Raw genomic sequence first — 21,075 nt, 5'->3', positions numbered from 1 at the left:
GGGCTTAAAGTTGGATGATAAGACAGAGAAAAACAGAGGTAAGAAGTAACAAACCACATCAGCTCATTATGCCTAAGAATAAAAGAAAGCTTCAGGTCTATTTGAATACGTACATTCAAATTTTAAATTATGCATATGTCTATCGTTCCAAATGAAAACAACGTATTTAGCATTTGCCCTTACTTTAATAACTCCTTGTTGTACAGCAGGTGATGGGTGGTTAACGAGGACCAACAGCGTATCTGCTTGAATGAGCCTGTCCATCACATCTTCCAGCATAACATCAGGCAGGATGAGAAGAACTCCGCTTAAGAGTTCATACAACCCACAGCATACAGGTACCAAACAGTCTTCAGTTACGCTAAAACAGAGACCCAGAAAGTCTTACCGAAACAAGATCAGGGAGGAAAGTAGTGCCTCATGATTACCTTAAGAACTGTGATGAGTAGTAATAATTTTCACATGTGAAACAAAAGTGCATAAGGTTTAAAAAATGTTTCCTGATTTAACTGTGATTAACAAATTTGCCATCACTTTTTATCACCGGTATTCTTTAGGTATATCGTCTATTAAACACTAGTCTATTCTACATCTGTGATTTCCAATAGCCATTTGTGCTATTTAAACTATCTGAAATTAAACTAAAAATCCAGTTGCTCAGCCGCACTGGCCACATTTCAAGTGTGTTATGTGTCTCCTGCAGTGGACAGCACAGGTGAACGTTTCCATCATCCTGTGGAAAGTTCCACTGATGGTGCTAATTGAGATGCTTTGGGGAATGATAATAAATCGTATAATTTCCCTAAACTGAAGAGTTTTTCTCTAATAACCATATGGAATTAAATAAACCATAAGATAATTTTTTCTTCAGGAACAATTTATGGTTTATCCTTTGGTTAAATATGGAATTCAATATCACCTAGTATTAAAATAAGGAGAAAGGTACCTTTATTTGTTATTAATATATATGTTATAAGAGATGCCATAATAAAGACATTTCTACAAGTACAGAACTTCTTCAAAGAACAGTAAAAAAAAAAAAAAAAAAAAGCGGGGAGGGGTTTGGCATACAAAAACATGTGAGTACCTGTGAGCACTTGTAGTTCGGTTGTGGTTTGGCTCATAACGGAGAGAAAAGGCAAAGTTTTCCCAGTCTTCGGTGTTCCTGTCAACAAGACTTGGCCACCGGCCGACAGCTGCAGAGCCATTCTGTGAGGGAAAAGCTAGCCCAAGGCTTGCAATAGTGCTGTGGCTTCGCTGGAACGAGGCCAGTCCCTTCAGGTAATCAGGTCGGCGTGGGCAGAACTCATCCCCAAGACTGTCATCGTCTGATCTGGGTTCTGTTCCCACCTCCTTCTGATCTACTTTGACCACTGGAAGTCCTGATGTTCCTTTTGGGACACCACTGACAGAGGCATGGGCTGAAAGGACAGCTTCCATTTCACAAACCGTTTTTGCAGACTCACAGCTACTGACAAAAGCATCTTCTTTGCCTTTCTTCAGCATCTCAGAACTCCCCCGAGGGCTCCATTTCTCTGGTTGGGAAGCAACATCATTATCTACAACGCTTTGTAACTTGTCAATACTACAACCCAAACTTCCAGTCAATTTTCGTGGTTGTATTTGAGGTGAAGAAGTAGGAAATGCTGGTAGGCTTCTAGAACGTAACATGCTGGCAGTCATCTGCTGTGGAACGGTACTGGAGGAATTGTCTCCTGGTGAGAGTAGACACAAAAACAGTACTGAAAAATCTTATGAGTGGGCCCACTTCTTTTCTACGCTATCGGTCCCAACCAGAGCAATAACCCATTTATCTAGTGATATTGAAGAATCCATACAGGCTAACGATCATAGTAACTAATGCTTAAAAATTCTTAAGGTTAAAACTATTTTTCTTTTAACTACTTTTTATTAAAATTTTCCCAAAATACATATCTTTACCTGTCTCCTTAACAAAATACAATATTGCCTGAGTGATTCAAAGTTATTAGGATTAATGGTGCTACTGAAGTGAAATTAAGTGAATTAAGTGAAACTCAATGTACCTCAGGCTAGCAGTCACTAGGATGCACTTTGATACAGTGGAAAGAGTGTGGGCTTTGCAACGAGATATAACAGGATTCAAGCGATAGTTCAGCTAGTTAGGTGGCTTAGGTAGATCATTTAATGAGATGAGTGTTCACTTCTGCAAATGTAAAATGAGGGTTCAGAACATCTACTTTGCAAGGCTGCTTTAAGGATTGAGATCATATCCATGATGCACCTAGCATAGTGCCTGCCATATAATAGGTGCTCAATAAATGTTAGTGATAGTTGTACTTGGTGTTGTTATTACTAGGCTCAATGTCCCTAGACTGTTCTCTCACTCCTCCCTTTCTGTAGTCCCTTTTTGCTGCTATTACTGAGAAGAAACAGTTTTTTCACTTCTTGCCATAGCTCTCGAATTTTCTGCTTCTTATATTCTGTGTAGGAGGAGACCAGAAAAATCACTCTCATCCTTAGTGCATGGGATATAAGTGGATGCTACTCAAGGTATGGTCTGTGGGCCAGGAGCATGGGGATCAAGCACCACTGTGTGACTGTCTGAAATGCACATTCTCAGGCTCCACCCCAGATCTACTGAATCAGAACGTGTGAGGCAGGGGCCCAGGGATCTACGTTTTCACCAGTTCTCCAGCTGAGTTTTCAGCAAGCTAAAACTTGAGAAGCACTGATATAAAGTAAAGAAGCACTGAATGAACTGCTCAGAGCTCAGGCTTTGTGGCAATAAAACAGCTCCATAGCTCAGAAGTTTTTCCTAGTTATTTCTGGGTTTTGGCTAGAGGAATAAGGTTGCCAAAAGAGACTGTTCAAACGACCTGGAAGAAATGGGGGCATGATTGTACTAGAAAATGTGTCAGAGTGATGCACAATGATTTAAAAAATGACACTTCCTATGAAATTCCAAATAAAACTAATTAAAACATAGCCTTAAAATATTATAATAAAAGGCCGTAAAACGTGCTAGAGAATAACTGAAACACTTTGGGAGAGAAGGAAAACTGGAGGTTAATACCCAGATACTGTGTCTTATCTATCCATGTCTCTATCTTACCAGCCTATTTAATGATTTGTATTGGAGCTGGAGACAGGAGTAGGTGGGACTAACAGTCCGGGAGAAGGAATGTCTCAGTCTGGGAGAGGATGGCAGTCAGGAAAGGAAAAGACATACAGTCAGTTCACAACCAGGAGACATGTACCTATTTTTTCTTTATAAAAATAGAGATGAGGTTCTCTGTTAAGAACAAGCTAGGAAGAGAGAAAAGTACTGTTAGCTTAAAGACTTGAATATACTTGCTATGGAGACAGAAGAGGCAACTGATTCTGAATATACAGAAAAATTATAGGGCAGCATTAAAAGGCCAACTATGCCACAGACCCTTTTAATGGCAGGAATTCTAAGCAGCGTGAGGATGGTTAGATTGAGGAAAGGTTCGACTTTTTCAGGTCAAGCGTGCTAAAAGGCCAAGACAAGGAAAATGAAGAAATAAAATTATTGGCTGATGGGATCTAGGCTGGAAGGGGAAAACAGGCAGAGGGAACTTGGGAGGGTGATAAAGAAACCAGAAGGATAGGAAGTTGTCATAGAGAGTGGGAGACGGGAGGTTTATGGGTGGGAAGCGTTCTTTGATGGTGTCTAAGACAGATGCAAGCAGACTGGTAGATAAAGTAGAGGGGACGGTCCCCAGGGTCAAGGCTGGAGTACGGATGGCCACTCACGTGGCAAGTGAAGTTGTCTAGAATGAGTTCAGGTGGAAAGGAGACAGTAAGCCTAACACAGCTTTTGAAGAAAATGGGGAAATAAATCAGAAGCTTAATGAAAGACAAATGACTATGACAGAAGGGGAGGGAGAATTCCAGAGCAAGAGGGCATGAGCCTCATCCACTCCCTAAGTTCTCCTGAGAGGCACCTGTTATACTGAGCTTGAGTTACGGATATCAGAAAGTAGTGAAATGGATTCCCTAAACATATTCTATCATTTTTAAGTTTAGCCTTCCATTTATTTATCCTGAATATCAGGTTGTATTATGCTGCTAAAACATGTACAATTTATTTATCTATTAATATTCAGAACTAAATACAGAAGGGTTATACTTTCAGCATTGTTTTCGTTTGTCTGTTTACCTTCAGGTGGTGAAGCAGTAAAACCACATGGGCTTATTACCATAAATCCAGGGCTAGTAACAGACTTTCCTCCACTGCTAGAATGCCTCAGGTACATGATTGACTGTACTTTCTCCTGAAAGATCTTGCCATCTAGGATCAAAAAAAGTTTTCAGACAATTTTAAAGAAGGATAAAACAAAAATATAACTTTAAAAGCAAGTCGTTAAATACAAATGTTTACAAAAAGATGTTCAAGGCAAAAAGAAAAAACGGCATCCTTTATAACAATGCGCATTTGATACGTGAGGACCCTCTACAACTTCTTACTCTAGATTCTTTTGTTGACTACTACTAGCCACATTAACTTCTATTTTCTTTGAATTCTAACTGTACTTATAGTTATTCCTATAGTTTAGCTGCTAACTGTTCACTTTTTATACGCTAATATGACCTCTCCAAGGAGACTGTTCATCAATTCATTCCTTGAGGGAAAGGCTGTGTCTTCTCTATTTTTACACAGCCCCAATATGACTCCAAAGTTGATACCTCCAGTTTAATCTTCCTTTTTGAGCTTCATACTTCTAAATTCAACTGCTTGATTTTTTAAATGCACCACAAATGCAACAAAGCTAAATCTGAGTCATCCTTCTGCCCTAAATTCCCTCCCGTGTTGTTCTCTGGTTCCTTTGGTAGAAGTACCTATTTCCCATGCAGGATCCAGGAGCCACCCTTGACCACAACCTTTCCTTTACCCATGTCAAGTCACTCTCCAGGTTCCACTGACTTTATTTCTGTTTCTGGAACTCTTCTCATCCCTAGCAAAGCGCTATAAGGCAGGCTCTAATCCCCCTCACCTGGATTATTACCTCAGACTTCTAAATGGTATCCGTGACGGACCTCTGGTCACCCTCAAATCCTCATAGCTACCAGCCTTCTCTCTATGAAATGCCAATCTCTGCTTAAAACCTTCCAGTGGCTTTCTGCTGCCTCCTTACCGCTACAAGAATCTCCTCTCCCTCCAACTCCTACTCAGCCTTTAAGACTCAGAGCAGGCGTCACCACCTCCGGGAAATATCCCCTCGCCGTGCTCTATGCTACCCAAAATGAAATACTGACATCGCTGTGCTTTCCACATGGTATACTTACCTGTTTATGTCTCTCTCCCCTCTACTAGACTGTAAACTCCTTAAGGGAGGCGACCACATTTTACTCATCGTTGCAACAACCCAGCGCTACCAGCATCTTGGCATTGCTTTATTTACTAAATGTTAGCTGAACCTAACACAGAGTCATGCTGTATAATTTCACTTGGATTTTTACTGCGGCGGAATCATTTTATTCACTTATTATACTGTTTAAAATGGCTGTTGGACAACCAGTTTCCCTCTCTAAATTTACTATCTAGCTTTCTCACAGATATACTCTTGCTTGCTTTCTTACCACATCACCTTTTCCTAGCTCTTTTAAAACTCTGATTCTTCTATCTTTCTTTTACGCTGAGATTACTCTTTCTTGTTCTACCCTCTGAATAGTAATATCACCAACAGTTCCATCCTTAGCTTCCTTTTTCCTTCTCTCTCTCTCCACACTTTTCTTCAGTGGTCTCATCTGTTCCCAGAGCTTCAACTCACTTCTATGCAGGTGGTTTCTCTATACTGAATTTTACTGTAATAATTTACTTACATCGTATTCCTTGGCTCAAAACAAACACAACAAAACAAAATCCTTCAATTACCCCCAACTAGAATACAAGTTCAAATTCTCTGATCTTACATTCAAGGACTTGTTTAATATGAGCTTGGGTGGGGTGGAATAAATGATGGTCCCAAACTATATTTATGGTACTATTTCTCACTACTCCTTTATAAATCCCTTATATTAGGTAAAATTCATTATTCTTTATTTTCTCTTTCTATTTTTCCTCCCTTTAAGTCATTCTCTTCACCTGGAATGCTAATTCTCCAGTCTACCCATTAAATTTTACTTAAATTCTGCAATGCCCATGGCAGATATTAATCTATTAAATCTCTCTCCATACCTGTCCAATGAAACCCTAACTCTTCTGAAATCTAATTAGTTCTTCTTTTGCATCTCTTACATACTTACCAGATATTGTTTCTTATTATAATTATTTCAGCATATATATCTCCCCTTGCCTCTTGGCATTTAAGCCCTCTGAAGGCAGAGACTATGTCTGGTTCATTTCATGGCCTTCTGCCCCTGTCCCAATCCCAGTGTGTGATTAATTTCCAGCACAGAGGCCATTCAGTATATATCAAACAAACACAAATCAAGCGGGAAGGAAGAAACAAAAGTGGAAACAGCCAAGACCTAACAAAAATGATCATACCTACCTATGTGCAAAGAAAAGTAGAAGCCTGCAGGGTTATGGCAAACGTAAGTATTGGTAGGAGGGTGAGCTGCTAAAAGGAAACTGAAGACAGCTGCCAATAATTCCAGATCCGGAGGAGACCCAAGGACTTCTGCTATGATTTTCACAAATGACCGACAAACCTCTCGGGGCATGGATGTAAGCTGACCCTCTTTGTGTTCCTGAAAAAAAGAAACACTCTCTTTAGATTTAAAGAGAACTGTCAGCTTAACTAACATTTCTCACTGAAGCAAGATAATTCTGTTTAAGATAGAACTGTGTTGGTTTACTACTCCAGACTGACCATATTTACCATACAATTGAGTTGCTATTTCTCAATTCAAGCAACCCTGTTATTAAAATTCATTAAAACCAATGTCCCCATATAAATGTTAGCTACTATTAGTACTCTTATCACTACTACTACTACGACTACTTCTCCTGCTACTACTATGGGTTCAGAAGGGAAATTTTTTGATAGACAAAACTGATTACATGAATACACTATGTTCCAGTCTACAGAGTTATTTCTCACAACAGCTCTGAGAGGTTTTATCCATCATTTCTAGAATACGGAGGCCCGAAGTGGTTATGTGGCTAACTTAAACCACATAGAAAACATGTCAGAGTAGTGCATCCAACACATACTGGTACTTGTTATTTAAGAAATATGGAACAAGTTAAAATATCACTACAGTTGATGCCCGAGAGACTACAAGATTATTATTTTACCCCAACATAAAGAAATATTTCTGGAATTTAGCAGTTGCTCTTTTGTAACTGAGTTAGGAAAGGTCAAGCTACAAGAGGCTGGGGCTAAAAAACTCCGATACTATCAGCTGAAAGAAGGGATCCTGGAGAGTAGGGCAGACAGAAAATAACCTCACTGAAATTCCCTCAAAAATCTGAGTCCATAGCGTTGAGTTATTAAACAGAAATCATCGCAGAAAATATCTCCAGAAGTAAAGTTACATGAAAAGTACCTGCAAAACCTGGCAAGTCAGTAGAAAGTGATGCACCACTCGAGCTTTCAGTAACTGCTTAATATTAAACATCTGCTGCTGGTGATCTGCTCTGAGGAGGACTTCTAGGGCTGCCAGCAGAGTTTCCCAAACACCTTGCTGAGAAAAGAAACACATACCGATTAGCACAGAGTTACTGAAAAACATGCTGCATGCTTTTTAGAAGACATGCAATACATCAGTTTAACACTGTGTATATATTCAGGGTCAAAGATTAAATTTGTCTGAAAAAGTAAATCTTAGGGCTTCCCTGGTGGCACAGTGGTTGAGAATTCACCTGCCAATGGAGGGGACATTGGTTCGATCCCTGGTCCGGGAAGATCCCACATGCCACGGAGCAACTAAGCCTGTGCGCCACAACGACTGAGCCTGTGCTCTAGAGCCCATGAGCCACAACTACTGAGCCTGCGTGCCACAACTACTGAGGCCCGCGTGCCTAGAGCCCGTGCTCCGCAACAAGAGAAGCCACCGCAATGAGAAGGACGCACACCGCAAGGAAGAGTAGCCCCCGCTCGCCACAACTAGAGAAAGCCCGCGCGCAGCAACGAAGACCCAACACAGCCAAAAATAAATAAATTTATAAAAAGAAAAAGAAACACATGAAACACATTATCAATATTAACTATTTACAAATAATTTAGTTTCAAAGAGCATTATTAAAAATGTACAGATTTCAATGCTAATTCCTGTGTGCAGCATTTAATCAAATAATTTTAGAACAAGATGTACTAAAGTGAAAAAAGTTAGACAATGTAGAAATTCTGCATTTTGGATTAATTTACTTTTAAGTCCAAATAATAGAATTATCTGCACAATTACTAAGTATGCAGTTTCAAACAGTAGTTAGCATCCTTTTGAGGTGCTTTAAAATGCTTCTCCCATACTGAACCAATCTTAAATTATCCACAGTAATAGAGGAAAAGGAATCTTACATAGATAACTACTACTGAAAGATAATCTTCACTTCATTGTATTAGCCCAAATAACCTTTCAACAAAGTCATTAACAAAAAGCAAAGTTAACTGCCTTGGGTTGCAGGTCTTGCTGTTTTTCTGCCATTATCGATGGAAATGAATAACGGAAAGGCCAAGGAATTGACAGACTTAATCATACTATTCTAACGAAGGCCTCTCTCTTTATAAGACAGGGCCAAGGTGCCCTGAGAGAAAAAAGACATATGAAAACTGGAAGACGAGGCAGGCCAAGTATGAAAACTTGATTCAGGCCTGAAAAATAGTACTAAAATAGAGCAGTGCCAAAGCAAACAGACAACCAGCAACAAAAACAAAACAACTCAGCTAAAACAATAATTAGGAAAGAAAATCTTATTTCAAACCCATAGAAGTATTTGTGTATATCGCTTTTGAATTCAACAGAAAATGTTTTGTTTTTTAATCACACTGTGTTTTAATGCTCAAATTAGCATCCTCTTTTGAAATACTAAAATAGCTGTCCAATTTTTAGTTAAGATCTGATCTTCCAATCTACAATTGAGCTATTTCTTTATTACATGTTTATATTTATACTGCCTTTGATCCAACTTGTTTGTATTTACTATCACTATGTTCATTTGCTTTCTCTCCCTGAAACATTAAGTGTATTTTTATACATATATATGTGTGTGTGTGTATATACACATACATATATATATGGATTTTTTAAATTCTGAAAGTGAGTATTTATTCAGAATGAGAAATCACAACAAAATATAAAGTTTTAAAAGCTGACAACACCATAAAATCCAGAAAAAGCAATAGTTAGCTGCCTGACGCAGCTCTGTAATACTTTCCCCCTGTGTTTTGCAGGAGTATATTCTTTGATTGCTTCTTCATATAACAATAATTTTGTAATATAATTTTATATAGGAAGAACAGAAAAATAATTGTCTTTCCTCTAGCACGTTTGATCAAAACTTGTTTTTGTTAATGACAGATTAGAAGTGTTTCCTTCAGCTTCCTAACTCATTATTGATAGTGAGTAAATCTGGGGGGGCTGTTGCCAAATTTGGAAGTAACCAAATTTTTAAAAATTCTAAAGGTACACACTTTGAACTGGTCTCTAATTATGTCTGATGATACTGTTGTTACACGCTAAATAACTCTGGACAATCTACAGTCTACACTAGAACTAAGGAGGCTCTATGAGCCATACCATGAAGACTATGCTTATAACTAGGGCAGAAAGGAAACAGCCCTATATTCATTCCCTGGCTGGGTCCTTGTGAAGACTACCTGATCCATCCAGCTGTTGAGATGCTTTGCCTAGACCTAAGATCAAAGCATGTTCCTTAGCTTATGCCTATCATGAAGCCAAGGCTTCATAGACTTGCCCTGTATACTGATACAGCTCTATGACTTCTGGGTAACGTGGCTCCCTTACTCAGAAGTGCGTCTATTTCCCTCTCCTTGACTCTACTCTCCACACTCTTAGCAGGACCCCTTTCAGAGTTTATGGTAAATGCAAGTCTCCAATTGACTCAAATGTTCTCCAGCCAAGTACTGCTCTAGCTACTACCAGCAGCGCAAGCTCTGATCCTGACCCTCCAGATCAGCATTATCCATGGCTGTCTAAAACCTTGCACAGAAATTAATCTCCAGATTCCCATCTACAATTAACAGTATGTTGAAGTGGTAAATTTGTTCTGTTCTCCAAAAGAATGATTGGATGAATATTTAAAAGTAAATGCCTTTTTGTGCACCAAAGGAAACAATCAACAGAGTGAAAAGGCAACCTACAGAATGGGAGAAAATACTTGCAAACCATAAACGAGATAAGGATTAATATGCAGAATATATAAAGAACTCCTATAACTCATTAACAAAAAATCAAATAACCCAGTTAAAAAATGCTCAAAGGACTTGAATGGACATCTCTTCAAAGAAGATATACAAAGGGCCAGTAAGTATATGAAAAGATGCTCATCATCACTAATCATCAGGAAAATAAATGCCAATCAAAACCACAACAAGCTATTACTTCATACCCTATAGAACAGGCACTATCAAAAAATAACAACTGTTTGGTGAGAATGTAAAAAATTTGGATCACTTGCACGTTGTTGGTAGGATTGTAAAATGGTGCTTCTCTTACGGAAAATAGTACGGAGGTTCCTCAAAAAGCTAAAAATAGAACTACCATATGATTCAACAATCTTACTTCTGCATACATATATAAAATAATTGAAAACAGGATCTCAGAGAGACCTCTGCACATCCATGTTCACTGCAACGTAATTCACAATGGCCAACATGTGGAAGCAAGCTAAGTGTGCATGACAGATGAACAGATAAAGAAAATGTGGAATACACATACAATGGGATATTATTCCGTCTTAAAAAAGAAAAAAATCTTGTCATATGCTACAACACAGATGAACCTTGAGGACATAATGCAAAGTCAAATAAGCCAATCACAAAAAGACAAACACTGAATGATTCCACTTGTATTAAGTATCTAATGTAATCAGACTCATAGAAACAGAATGTAAGATGGTGGTTGCCAGGGACTGGGGGCAGGGGAAATGGGGAGTTGTTGTCCAATGGGTAGAGTTTCAGTCAAACGAGATGAAAAAGTTCTAGAGAAGTGCCATACAACAAAGTGTATACAGTTAATACTGTACTGTACACGTAAAAATTGTTGAGGGTAAATTCACAAGTGTTTTTTTACCACAAAAATAGTACATGCCTCTGCTTTATTCCATATCCTCCAGTCTAGCAATAGCTCCTCTAGCAGTTTAACATCCTGGATTATAGCGTTAGACTCAGCATCCAACTTAAATTCTCCATTCTCATTGATATGAATAATATCTTCACCACAGCAACCTTCAAGAAGGGTCTATGGAAAAATAACATTAATACAAGATGCATCAACAATCAGTTAATCCAAAAATTCAACAGAAATATTAAGCTTTCAATCTTAGCAGTCATAACATTAAATTCAAAGGAAAACTAGTGAATAACTCAACATTTCACCAAGTATCTTTAAATTGTTTTGTAAAACAATTCAAGTAATGAGAAAACCCCCAAATTTCAAATATTTATAAATGACTATTCAGTTTCAAATATGGGGTAAAAGAAACCACATCCTATTTTTTATATTCAATGAATCTGTTGGGTTTTAAATTTTTTCCAAGAAGCATTCATGCCACAAATGTATGGATCTTGACAGTTTCAAGAGTTGGGGTTTGGGGGCATGGGAAGAGGCATGGTCTTTTGCCTTAGTACTAGTACCCTCAGAGAGAAATACTTTCACAATGTTACCAAGTGCTTTTAGTTAGAAAGGTACTTAAATATATGATGACAGCTGGATCACAATAAAAGCTAATAAGGCTTTCAGATGCTAACTCTATAGCAGCATTGCCTAACGGGAACGGCACAGCACTAGGTGTCTGGAGAACTAGGTTCTCTTCCATAACTGTGGGAGCTGAAGCAAACAGCGGTCTCTCTGTGGGTTTCACTTTCACTAGTCTACAGAATGAGGGGCCAGCCAAGGAGACATCGCTGGCTAATCAAGATCTAAAAATCTTAATTTTTTTCTTTTACTCTTCTAAAATGTTTTAAAGGCAATTAAAATGTAATTATTTAACTGATGAAAAACCCAGAAGAGCCTTACTTTGATTAAACATATACTACTGAGTTTCCTTCATTTTCTTCAGGAATAACTGAAACACAAAACTCTATTATTGGAAGACTTTAATGAAGAGGTATCACTGCATATGAAACTCTGAGAATAAGTTGTTGTTGTTTTTTATAGTGTCAAGAGCCACTTTCATTTCTTTTTTTTTTTAGAAGACGTTGTGGGTAGTAGTTTATTAATTTATTTATTTTTGCTGTGTTGGGTCTTCGTTTCTGTGCAAGGGCTTTGTCTAGTTGTGGCAAGCAGGGGCCACTCTTCATCGTGGTGCACGGGCCTCTCACTATCGCGGCCTCTCTTGTTGCAGAGCACAGGCTCCAGACGCGCAGGCTCAGTAGTTGTGGCTCACGGGCCTAGTTGCTCCATGGCATGCGGGGTCCTCCCAGACCAGGGCTCGAACCCGTGTCCCCTGCATTGGCAGGCAGATTCTCAACCACTGCACCACCAGGGAAGCCCCAAAGAGTAAGTTTTATGAGAACCTACCTTCAAAATGTGAAAGCCCACAATGCATTTTTGTTTGATCAACACCTGATGAATCATGGAAAGTCCATTACAATTTTCTAATTCATGCATTCTCTGTTGGTTGTATTTAATTAATGAGAGTATAATTCTCAGTGCTAATGCTTGAGTTTCTTCACAGATACTGAGTTCCACAACCTAAAAAAAAAGTAGATATATTTTTTCTAATTTGTTGAGATTAAAAATTTAACATGTGTGGTTATCTTCCATTATGTAACGTCAACCCATTAGTTTCATTTGAAAGCTTATTTTTTTATTGCTGACACTGTTTGTAATTACTTAAGAATTGTAAAGAAACAAAACTAAAAACCATAAATTCTCACCTCACACCAGTCAGACTGGCCATCATCAAAAAATCTACGAACAATAAATGCTGGAGAGGATGTGGAGAAAAGGGAACGCTCTTGCACTGTTGGTGGGAATGTAAATTGATAAACTGATACAGCCACCATGGGGAACAGTATGGAGGTCCTTAAAAAACTAAAAATAGAAGTACCATATGACCCAGCAATCCCACTACCGGGCAAATACCCTGAGAGAACCATAATTCAAAAAGAGTCATGTACCACCATGTTCATTGCAGCTCTATTTACAATAGCCAGGACATGGAAGCAACCTAAGTGTCCGTCAACAGATGAATGGATAAAGAAGATGTGGCACATATATACAGTGGAATATTACTCAGCCATAAAAAGAAACGAAATTTGAGTTATTTGTAGTGAGGTGGATGGACCCAGAGTCTGTCATACAGAGTGAAGTAAGTCAGAAAGAGAAAAACAAATACCGTATGCTAACACATACATATGGAACCTAAAAAAAAAAGGTTCAGAAGAACCTAGAGGCAGGACAGGAATAAAGACACAGATGTAGAGAATGGACTTAAGGACACAAGGAGGGGGAAGGATAAGCTGGGACGAAGTAAGAGAATGGCATGGACATTATATACACTGCCAAACGTAAGGTAGATAGCTAGTGGGAAGCAGCCGCATAGCACAGGGAGATGAGCTCGGTGCTTTGTGACCACCTAGAGGGGTGGGGTAGGGAGGGTGGGAGGGAGGCAGACGCAAGAAGGAAGAGATATGGGAACATATGTATATGTATAACTGATTCTCTTTGTTATAAAGCAGAAACTAACACAACATTGTAAAGCAATTATACTCCAATAAAGATGTTAAAAAAAATAATGAATACACAGTACAAAAAAACCCCCATAAATTCCGTGTTCATTTGTCTCTTAAATATTCTATAAATTGACTAAAATAACACTGATAACCTTAGAATTCAGTAGCATTTTATTAGTGATCTGAAATGTCAGCAAAATGCCTCAAATTTTTGATGATTAGTCACTCAACAAACAGGATCTGTGTTCTGTGCTGTGGGAGATGAAGAAGTAATAGGCGTGCTACCTGCCTCCAATGGGGGTCAAATGATAAGACGTACGTATAGAAACTACGGATTGTGACTTGCACTTCGATTCCCCCAGTGCTTTCTGGAAACGACTATATGGAAGAAACACACACCTTATTATGATGATAAAAGGCAAAGAAGAGTGAGACACCGTGAATGCACGAGAGCATAAAAACTACTTCTGACTCCACTCTGCTCAGCACAGGGAAGCCTACATGGAGAAGATGGCCTGGAGAGAGAGCAAAACCCTGGGAAGCAGGGATAAATGGGTGGCCAGGGTGGGCCACAGTCAGGAGAGAGACGAAGACTGGAAGTTCACGGTGCATCTAGGAGAATGCAGATTGCCTATTTGGTTGGATGGTGGACATTAGGCTCAAAAGGCAGGCTATAACACACCACTGTAAAGCAATTATACTCCAATAAAGATGTTAAAAAAAAAAAACAGGCAGGCTATATGTGTAAGGATTTTTTAAAAATTTATTTTTGGCTGTGTTGGGTCTTCGTTGCTGTGCACGGGCTTTCTCTAGTTGCAGTGAGCAGGGGCTACTCTTTGTTGCGGTGCATGGGCTTCCCATTGCGGTGGCTTGTCTCGTTGCGGAGCACGGGCTCTAGGCACTTGAGCTTCAGTAGTTGTGGCTCGCGGGCTCTAGAGCGCAGGCTCCGTAGTTGTGGCGCACGGGCTTAGTTGCTCTGCGGCATGTGAGATCTTCCCGGACCAAGGATCGAACCCCTGTCCCCTGCACTGGCAGGCGGATTCTTAACCACTACGTCACCAGGGAAGTCCCACGTGTAAGGATTTTAAGGAGACTGAATTTTATTTTTGTAGGAAAGGACGGATACTAAACAAAGTTTCTAAGTTTTAAGTGTAAAAACATACTTTAAAAGTCTTATTGGCAAGATCCTATATGTATGCAAGATAAAAAATTAACCATTTCCTCTAGGATCTAGTCACTGTGTAACAGTAAACATAACAAAATTATATTCAATAACGTGATGAAAGAGGAAAAACCGTTTTGAAATTATACAAAGCTATAAAAGTAGATCACAAAATGCTGGTAAGTTAAATGAAAAGCTTTTAATTTTAAAACACTAGGTACTAGATGCAAAAAAAAAGTTTGAGAAAGCAAAAGGAGGAAAGACAGCTTAGAGTATGGTGGATCAAATGCTTATCAAATATTTATAAGAACAGTAACAAATGGGCTTCCCTGGTGGCACAGTGGTTGAGAGTCTGCCTGCCGATGCAGGGGACACGGGTTCGTGCCCCGGTCCGGGAAGATCCCACATGCACGCAGAGCGGCTGGGCCTGTGAGCCATGGCCGCTGAGCCTGAGCGTCCGGAGCCTGTGCTCCGCCGCAACGGGAGAGGCCACAGCAGTGAGAGGCCCGCGTACCGCAAAAAAAAAAAGAACAATAACAACAAACACTGATATGTCTCTTATTGCAAAATTAATCAAAAGGTTAAAAGAAAGAAGGCCGGTTAGGGAGACAGTATAATGTTGCAGAAGTTATACTTAAGGAGAAATTTTTGAGGATGAAAAAAGATCAGGGCAGCTTTAATTAAACAAGGATATGCACCACAAGGAAGTAGAAATGACTTGTACTGAAGAGAGGCCATTTGTACCCCCATCTGGATTCTACCAATCCCCGAAACAGTCACATACACTATTGACTGCCTACTCTGCACCAGGAAAGATATGGTGCTGGCCCTCAGATGACTAAATAGAACAGATAATTAAACATGTTTCTCTAAAACAGTACCTATGGCATGAGTCAAAATTTTTGTATTTCTCCTTCGCTTTAAATAAACTTCAAACCCGAACAAACTATTTTTGTACTTATTTGACCTTTTTTTCCCCATGCATCTGGAAGCTTCAAGGGAAAAACAAGTTTCACAAAATTATTTTAAGGAATACATTTCTTCTATATTTTTACTATGATATGCTTTTCTTTTTTCTCATTGGCAATTTTAAATCTTGTACATTTAACACTTAATTGTTCTAATTGCATTTCTGGATAATAGGAAACTTCTAAAATCTTCATAAATTAAAAAGAAATTTTAATCAAAAATTATCTGTGGCAGAAAGTTTGATGACATTCTAAACAATATGTGCTTTTTTAATCTTAAAAGTTTAATATAGTTGATATATGGCTTTATTTGTATTCGAAAAGAAATCCTAAAATGTATCAATAATAAAGAGGTAGTTTCTCCTTAAATAAAATTATAAGCAGTGATTCTTACCCTAGCAAAGAGAAAGACAAATATACCAGTTCCACCAATTTCGTGCAGAATGCCTTGAAGGGTTTTACATTCAGTGGGCCGGAGATTCTTTAGATGATAAGGTTCTAATAAGATGCTGTGAACTTCTTTTGAGCTGAAGGGTCTTTGAGAGAGTTGTGTTTTCATTTGACCTTTAAGTCTAATAACTGGCTCATAGATGGTGTACTGAGCAGGACAGTAAGTGGTATACACAACGGAAAGATTTTCCTGAAACACAAATATTTTCCTTCAGTAACTAAACAAAGTTTAAAAAGTAAGTTATTAACTAGCAAATGAATATTTCAAAGTGAAAAGACAACCAAGAAATCCTTTTCTTTGTTTTAAAAAAGAGAGACACTACACTAAACAAAGATGGACATGAGAAGCAACACAGGTCCCCACAAAGGAAAAGATCAGTTTCATTTAGCAGAGATCAATATGTGTAAACCACATCAAGGCTGAGAAAAGTTCCAGCTTTGATCTTTTGAGAATAAACATGAAATTATACCTATTATCACTGAAAACAACAAGCCCATACCACACTCATTGCGTGCCAGGCAGTGTTCTATGCATTTATAAATATTAACCAATCTTTACAACCCTATGAGTTGGAGACTCTGGGTCAATGTATTCAAATGTATCTTGGTCTTGAATTTGCTCATGGGCTGCCTACTCATTTAAAGATGACTCTAAACTAGATCATTCTTTCTACTAGAATAAAATTCCAGACTATCAGCGTACCTAACTGAAATTGAATGGAATTTTCAATATTTCTCCCATGCAGAGGGTAGTTTTGATCAGGTTCTGGCTGTCTGTCAAATATTCTATTAACTACTTTTAAAATGATGGTAAATTTTAAATGCAAAATATACTCTGAGGCGCCCTCCGTGGAGGCAGCTGCAGGAGCTCAAGCTTAGGGAAATCAGGTAGATTCAAGATCTTCTCACAGAAGCCGGGGCGGGCGGTGGGGCCTTGGGCTTCGATCATTTTCAACTCGTGGTAATTTAAGTATAGTTTCATCAGGCATCACCTAGCATATATGCATACCAACTAAACTGACTACACAGTCTACTGTATATGATTATGCTGGGTGAAACAAAATTGTATATCTGTAACAGTTTTCATTAGAAACCTGATAAAATGCCCAGTTACCTGAAACATGTCCCACCTGACACCAATGCCTTGCCAGGAGGGCACCATCTCTGCCTGACTGCTAACTCACACCTCATAACCCCAAAATAATGAAGTCAGGCTTTAAAAATCTGCTTTCTAAAAAAGACTTTTCACATAAAACCTGTATAATTTTTATCTGTGATAATTCCTGTTGCATTTTATGACTTACAACCTATATTCTTTTCGGACAAAATAAAATTATGTTTTGAACAGACATTTGTTGTATGAGCTCCTTCGTCTTCCTAAAGCGGAGATGCTCAATGTGTGGTCCCCAACCAGGAGCATCAGCATGACCTGGGAATTTGTTACAAATGCAAACTCTTGGACCACACTTCAGATCTACTGAAGCCGAAGCTCTGGCCCAGCAATCTACGTTTTAACAAGCCCTCTGGGTGATTCTGGTTGGAGAATCATTTCTCTAAAGCATGTTTGGTCAACGGTGGCACATTTGGGGTGGGATTAATTCTCAGTTGTATGACACCGCCCATGTGCTGTAGAATACTAAAAATCCCTGGCCCCCACTCAATAATAGCGGACAGCCAAAATGCCCCCAACCCCCATTTTAAAATACTCCTTAGGGAGAAAAAGATTGTGTGCCTAATACCAGATCTTCAGTTAAATTCCACAGGTATCTACTCTATATTTATTTTACCACAGATATATATTTAACACCACTTAAGACTTACATGTGTTTTACAAAATATCTGAACTAGAACTTCTCCTTCACTGTAGTCAAATGTTACAGCTTTAAAATATAATATATTTTGATTGTAAAATATACACCTCATTAACAACAACAATAACAACAAAATAGATCCCAAAGTAGTAGTCTCCAAGTAAGAAATATCTCTGACTTATAATTGTACCTCTCATAAGAAAGCAAGAGAAGGAGGAACATAGTTTCATGGCTAAAAAACTCTACCAGCTTTTAGTAGATCTTCTAAGACCATGAAGGGTCAGTTTCCTAGCTGCTATAATGAAAAATACCTATCACAAGCTCCTAATCTATATATTAGTATAGCAAAATATTAGAATAATGTATAAAATGCAATCAAGAGTCTCATATAAGCAGAGTGAGCAATCATTTGAAAGCAAAATTCCTAGTTGTTATTGATATTAAAGAAAGAAATATTCTAAAATCTGAATATGTGTAATTAATATAAATAAAAGTTAGTATTTATTTGTAAGTATGGGAGAGAAAGGTAATAAGCAATTTTTTAAGGCTAACACGTGTTATATTTTCATTATATCATAAACATTTTTCTCAAATGATTAATAGGTATAATCTAAACTAAACTGATACTTAGTATAGAAATATAGTTCCAAGGAAAAGCAGACGAAAATTTGAAACATGAAAATGAATTCTGAGGTGGTCAAAGTATTTCAATTAAAAAGAAAAACATTTCTAAGTAAAGAAAATATTGACAAACAGAAAAGAAAAACTCTAAAAATCTAATTCCCAGCTAATGACACATTCAATAAACATACATAACAGTTACTATAAAGTTAAAACTTATAAAATGGAAACTTACAATTAGAAGACCAATGTCCACATCTTTGTTGGTCATAAAAAGTTCTCTGATTTGTTCACATTGCAAAATGTCTTTATTAATATATTTGGAGTAGTCATTCACAGGCTTGCCATATTTACATGGCATTATGGATGTATAATTGGGTCCACAAGCATATAAATAAAATGCCTCTTGTGAGCCAATCTTAGCTCCTGAAGAGCAAAAAAATAAAGTTATTTACTTAAAATACTCCAACCAAAGTTTTTCGTAAAATACAAGAAACCAAGAGGGTTTTTTTGCTAGATTCTTATAGTTGTTCACTGTATCTTACAAAATTGATAAAGCCTCAATTTCCAAATTGGTGTAATGAGCAAATAATTTACAGCAAGATTATCTGCTGGATGTAAGATGAATTAACATAGATACATATATAAAGTTAACTGAAAGCTCTTGGTACAATGAAGTCATGAAATGTCTAGTTGCTCTTTAGGCTAAAAGCAGGTTTGGTTTTGTTTCGCCTCTTTTTTTTTCTTTTTTGTAAATGGAAACTATACCTCAGTAAATTCCTTTTAAAAATAACATGTGGATCTTTATTCCTTCATCCATCCATCCATCTATTCAATAAACACTGTCTGAATGCTATTACGTGCCAGGTTTGGTGATATATTTTTTTAAATCACATATTTCTTTTTCCCCTAAAATGTGGTATTTTTTAATATATTAAAATTATAAATAAAAGAGACAACCAGTCTAAGTGTACCTGTCATAACAGTGCATTTTCCAGGATTATAAAGTTGATTTAATATAAGCATCTCTTTTGGGGAGGGTATGGGGGTAGGATGTACACCTCTACATTAAATGTATGTATCAATTATAAGAAGCACCTAGATTATAAAAATGTTAAAATATTTTAAAAGTACATCTTGGAATCTAGGAAATACAGTACCTACTAAGTACAAGTGAAGGAACAGGGATTAATACTTTATCCAGGATAAGTAACTTAGTTTAACATTTGTTAACTGAAAGAAAAATTTGGAAATGCTTTGAAGGGGAAAAATATACCATTGAAAAGAAGTAAATTTCCCAGGTCCCATTTGCCAGCCAATTGCAGAAATTCTTCTTGGGATGATAAACAATGGCCAATCATGCAAAATGTTTTATTGCTGTCAGATGACAAACTTGTTTTTCTTGGAAGCATAAAATCCAAAGTAACATCAGGCTTCCTACGTTAAAAACAAAGTTAAATCAATTACTTCAGTGAGTACTAGGGATTTTTAAAGTATGAATGTTTAAAAACGGGAAATTCTTGAACACGTTTCTTGGTTCAGTATCAGATAGCTGGTGATGGGACAGAGAGGAGGGCTGATTCTCTCGTGCCTTGGTCCAAGGTGCTGCTGGTCCACAAGCCCCCAGAGGAGGGCAGCAGAACAGAGATGCTGATGGTCCTACACCAGGCCGTGGGAAGCATGACCAGACATTTGCTGCAAGCTTTCTTTGCCACTTGACTTCTGCATATTCACCTTCCTGGTTTAAGATATAAATCTACCACTTCCCCCCTGATTTTACCAGAAAGTCTCCCATCTCAGTAAACAATTCCTAAAAATCTCATGTCCTCTATGAGGGCTTCAAAAACTAATCAGAAAAAGAATATCACTTCTTCAGGTTTTGCTCTGACAAGGCACTAAAACGCCAATGCTTTTTGGCATTTTCTGTTTTTTCAGTGCTAAATCATCACCGAGCTTTTGATTAGTCTCTTGCTTTCCTTCATATAAAGGTTACAGGAATCCTTACAAAAGGCAGAGTAGGAAGAGGTAAACTAGCGGTTTCTCCTAGAGAGACACACATGATGGGAGAACTTCATCCTCTAGTTGAAATGGCAGAGTGCCAAGCTCTACCCCCATTTTAGAAATGTTTTAACCTCCATATTAAGATAATGAAGGTAGCTTATAAAGACAAAGTTTGTGAATAAGACAAAGGACTTAGAATAAGCTAATAATGAGATATTCTATTTTGGTATGTATTTATTTAAAAACTTTCC

At 37.9% G+C, this 21,075-nt stretch overlaps 1 protein-coding gene across 1 annotated transcript in view; it reads right to left on the bottom strand.

Moving 5' to 3' along the window:
• The window catches only part of LYST (lysosomal trafficking regulator), a 146,107-nt gene that overhangs the window by 84,037 nt on the left and 40,995 nt on the right, over nt 1–21,075 (bottom strand). Inside the window, exons 13-22 of the mRNA XM_065894463.1 lie at nt 20,100–20,260; nt 19,059–19,249; nt 16,336–16,581; nt 12,655–12,828; nt 11,224–11,373; nt 7,501–7,638; nt 6,501–6,699; nt 4,166–4,297; nt 1,088–1,715; nt 184–361 (exon numbers count right to left, since the gene is read on the bottom strand). Coding sequence (XP_065750535.1) covers nt 184–361; nt 1,088–1,715; nt 4,166–4,297; nt 6,501–6,699; nt 7,501–7,638; nt 11,224–11,373; nt 12,655–12,828; nt 16,336–16,581; nt 19,059–19,249; nt 20,100–20,260 — 2,197 coding nt within the window. The remainder of the gene's footprint in view (nt 1–183; nt 362–1,087; nt 1,716–4,165; nt 4,298–6,500; nt 6,700–7,500; nt 7,639–11,223; nt 11,374–12,654; nt 12,829–16,335; nt 16,582–19,058; nt 19,250–20,099; nt 20,261–21,075) is intronic.

Source organism: Phocoena phocoena, chromosome 16 (assembly GCF_963924675.1).
Source record: "Phocoena phocoena chromosome 16, mPhoPho1.1, whole genome shotgun sequence".
NCBI lineage: Eukaryota > Metazoa > Chordata > Mammalia > Artiodactyla > Phocoenidae > Phocoena > Phocoena phocoena.
This window is presented reverse-complemented; position numbering and strand designations above follow the sequence as displayed.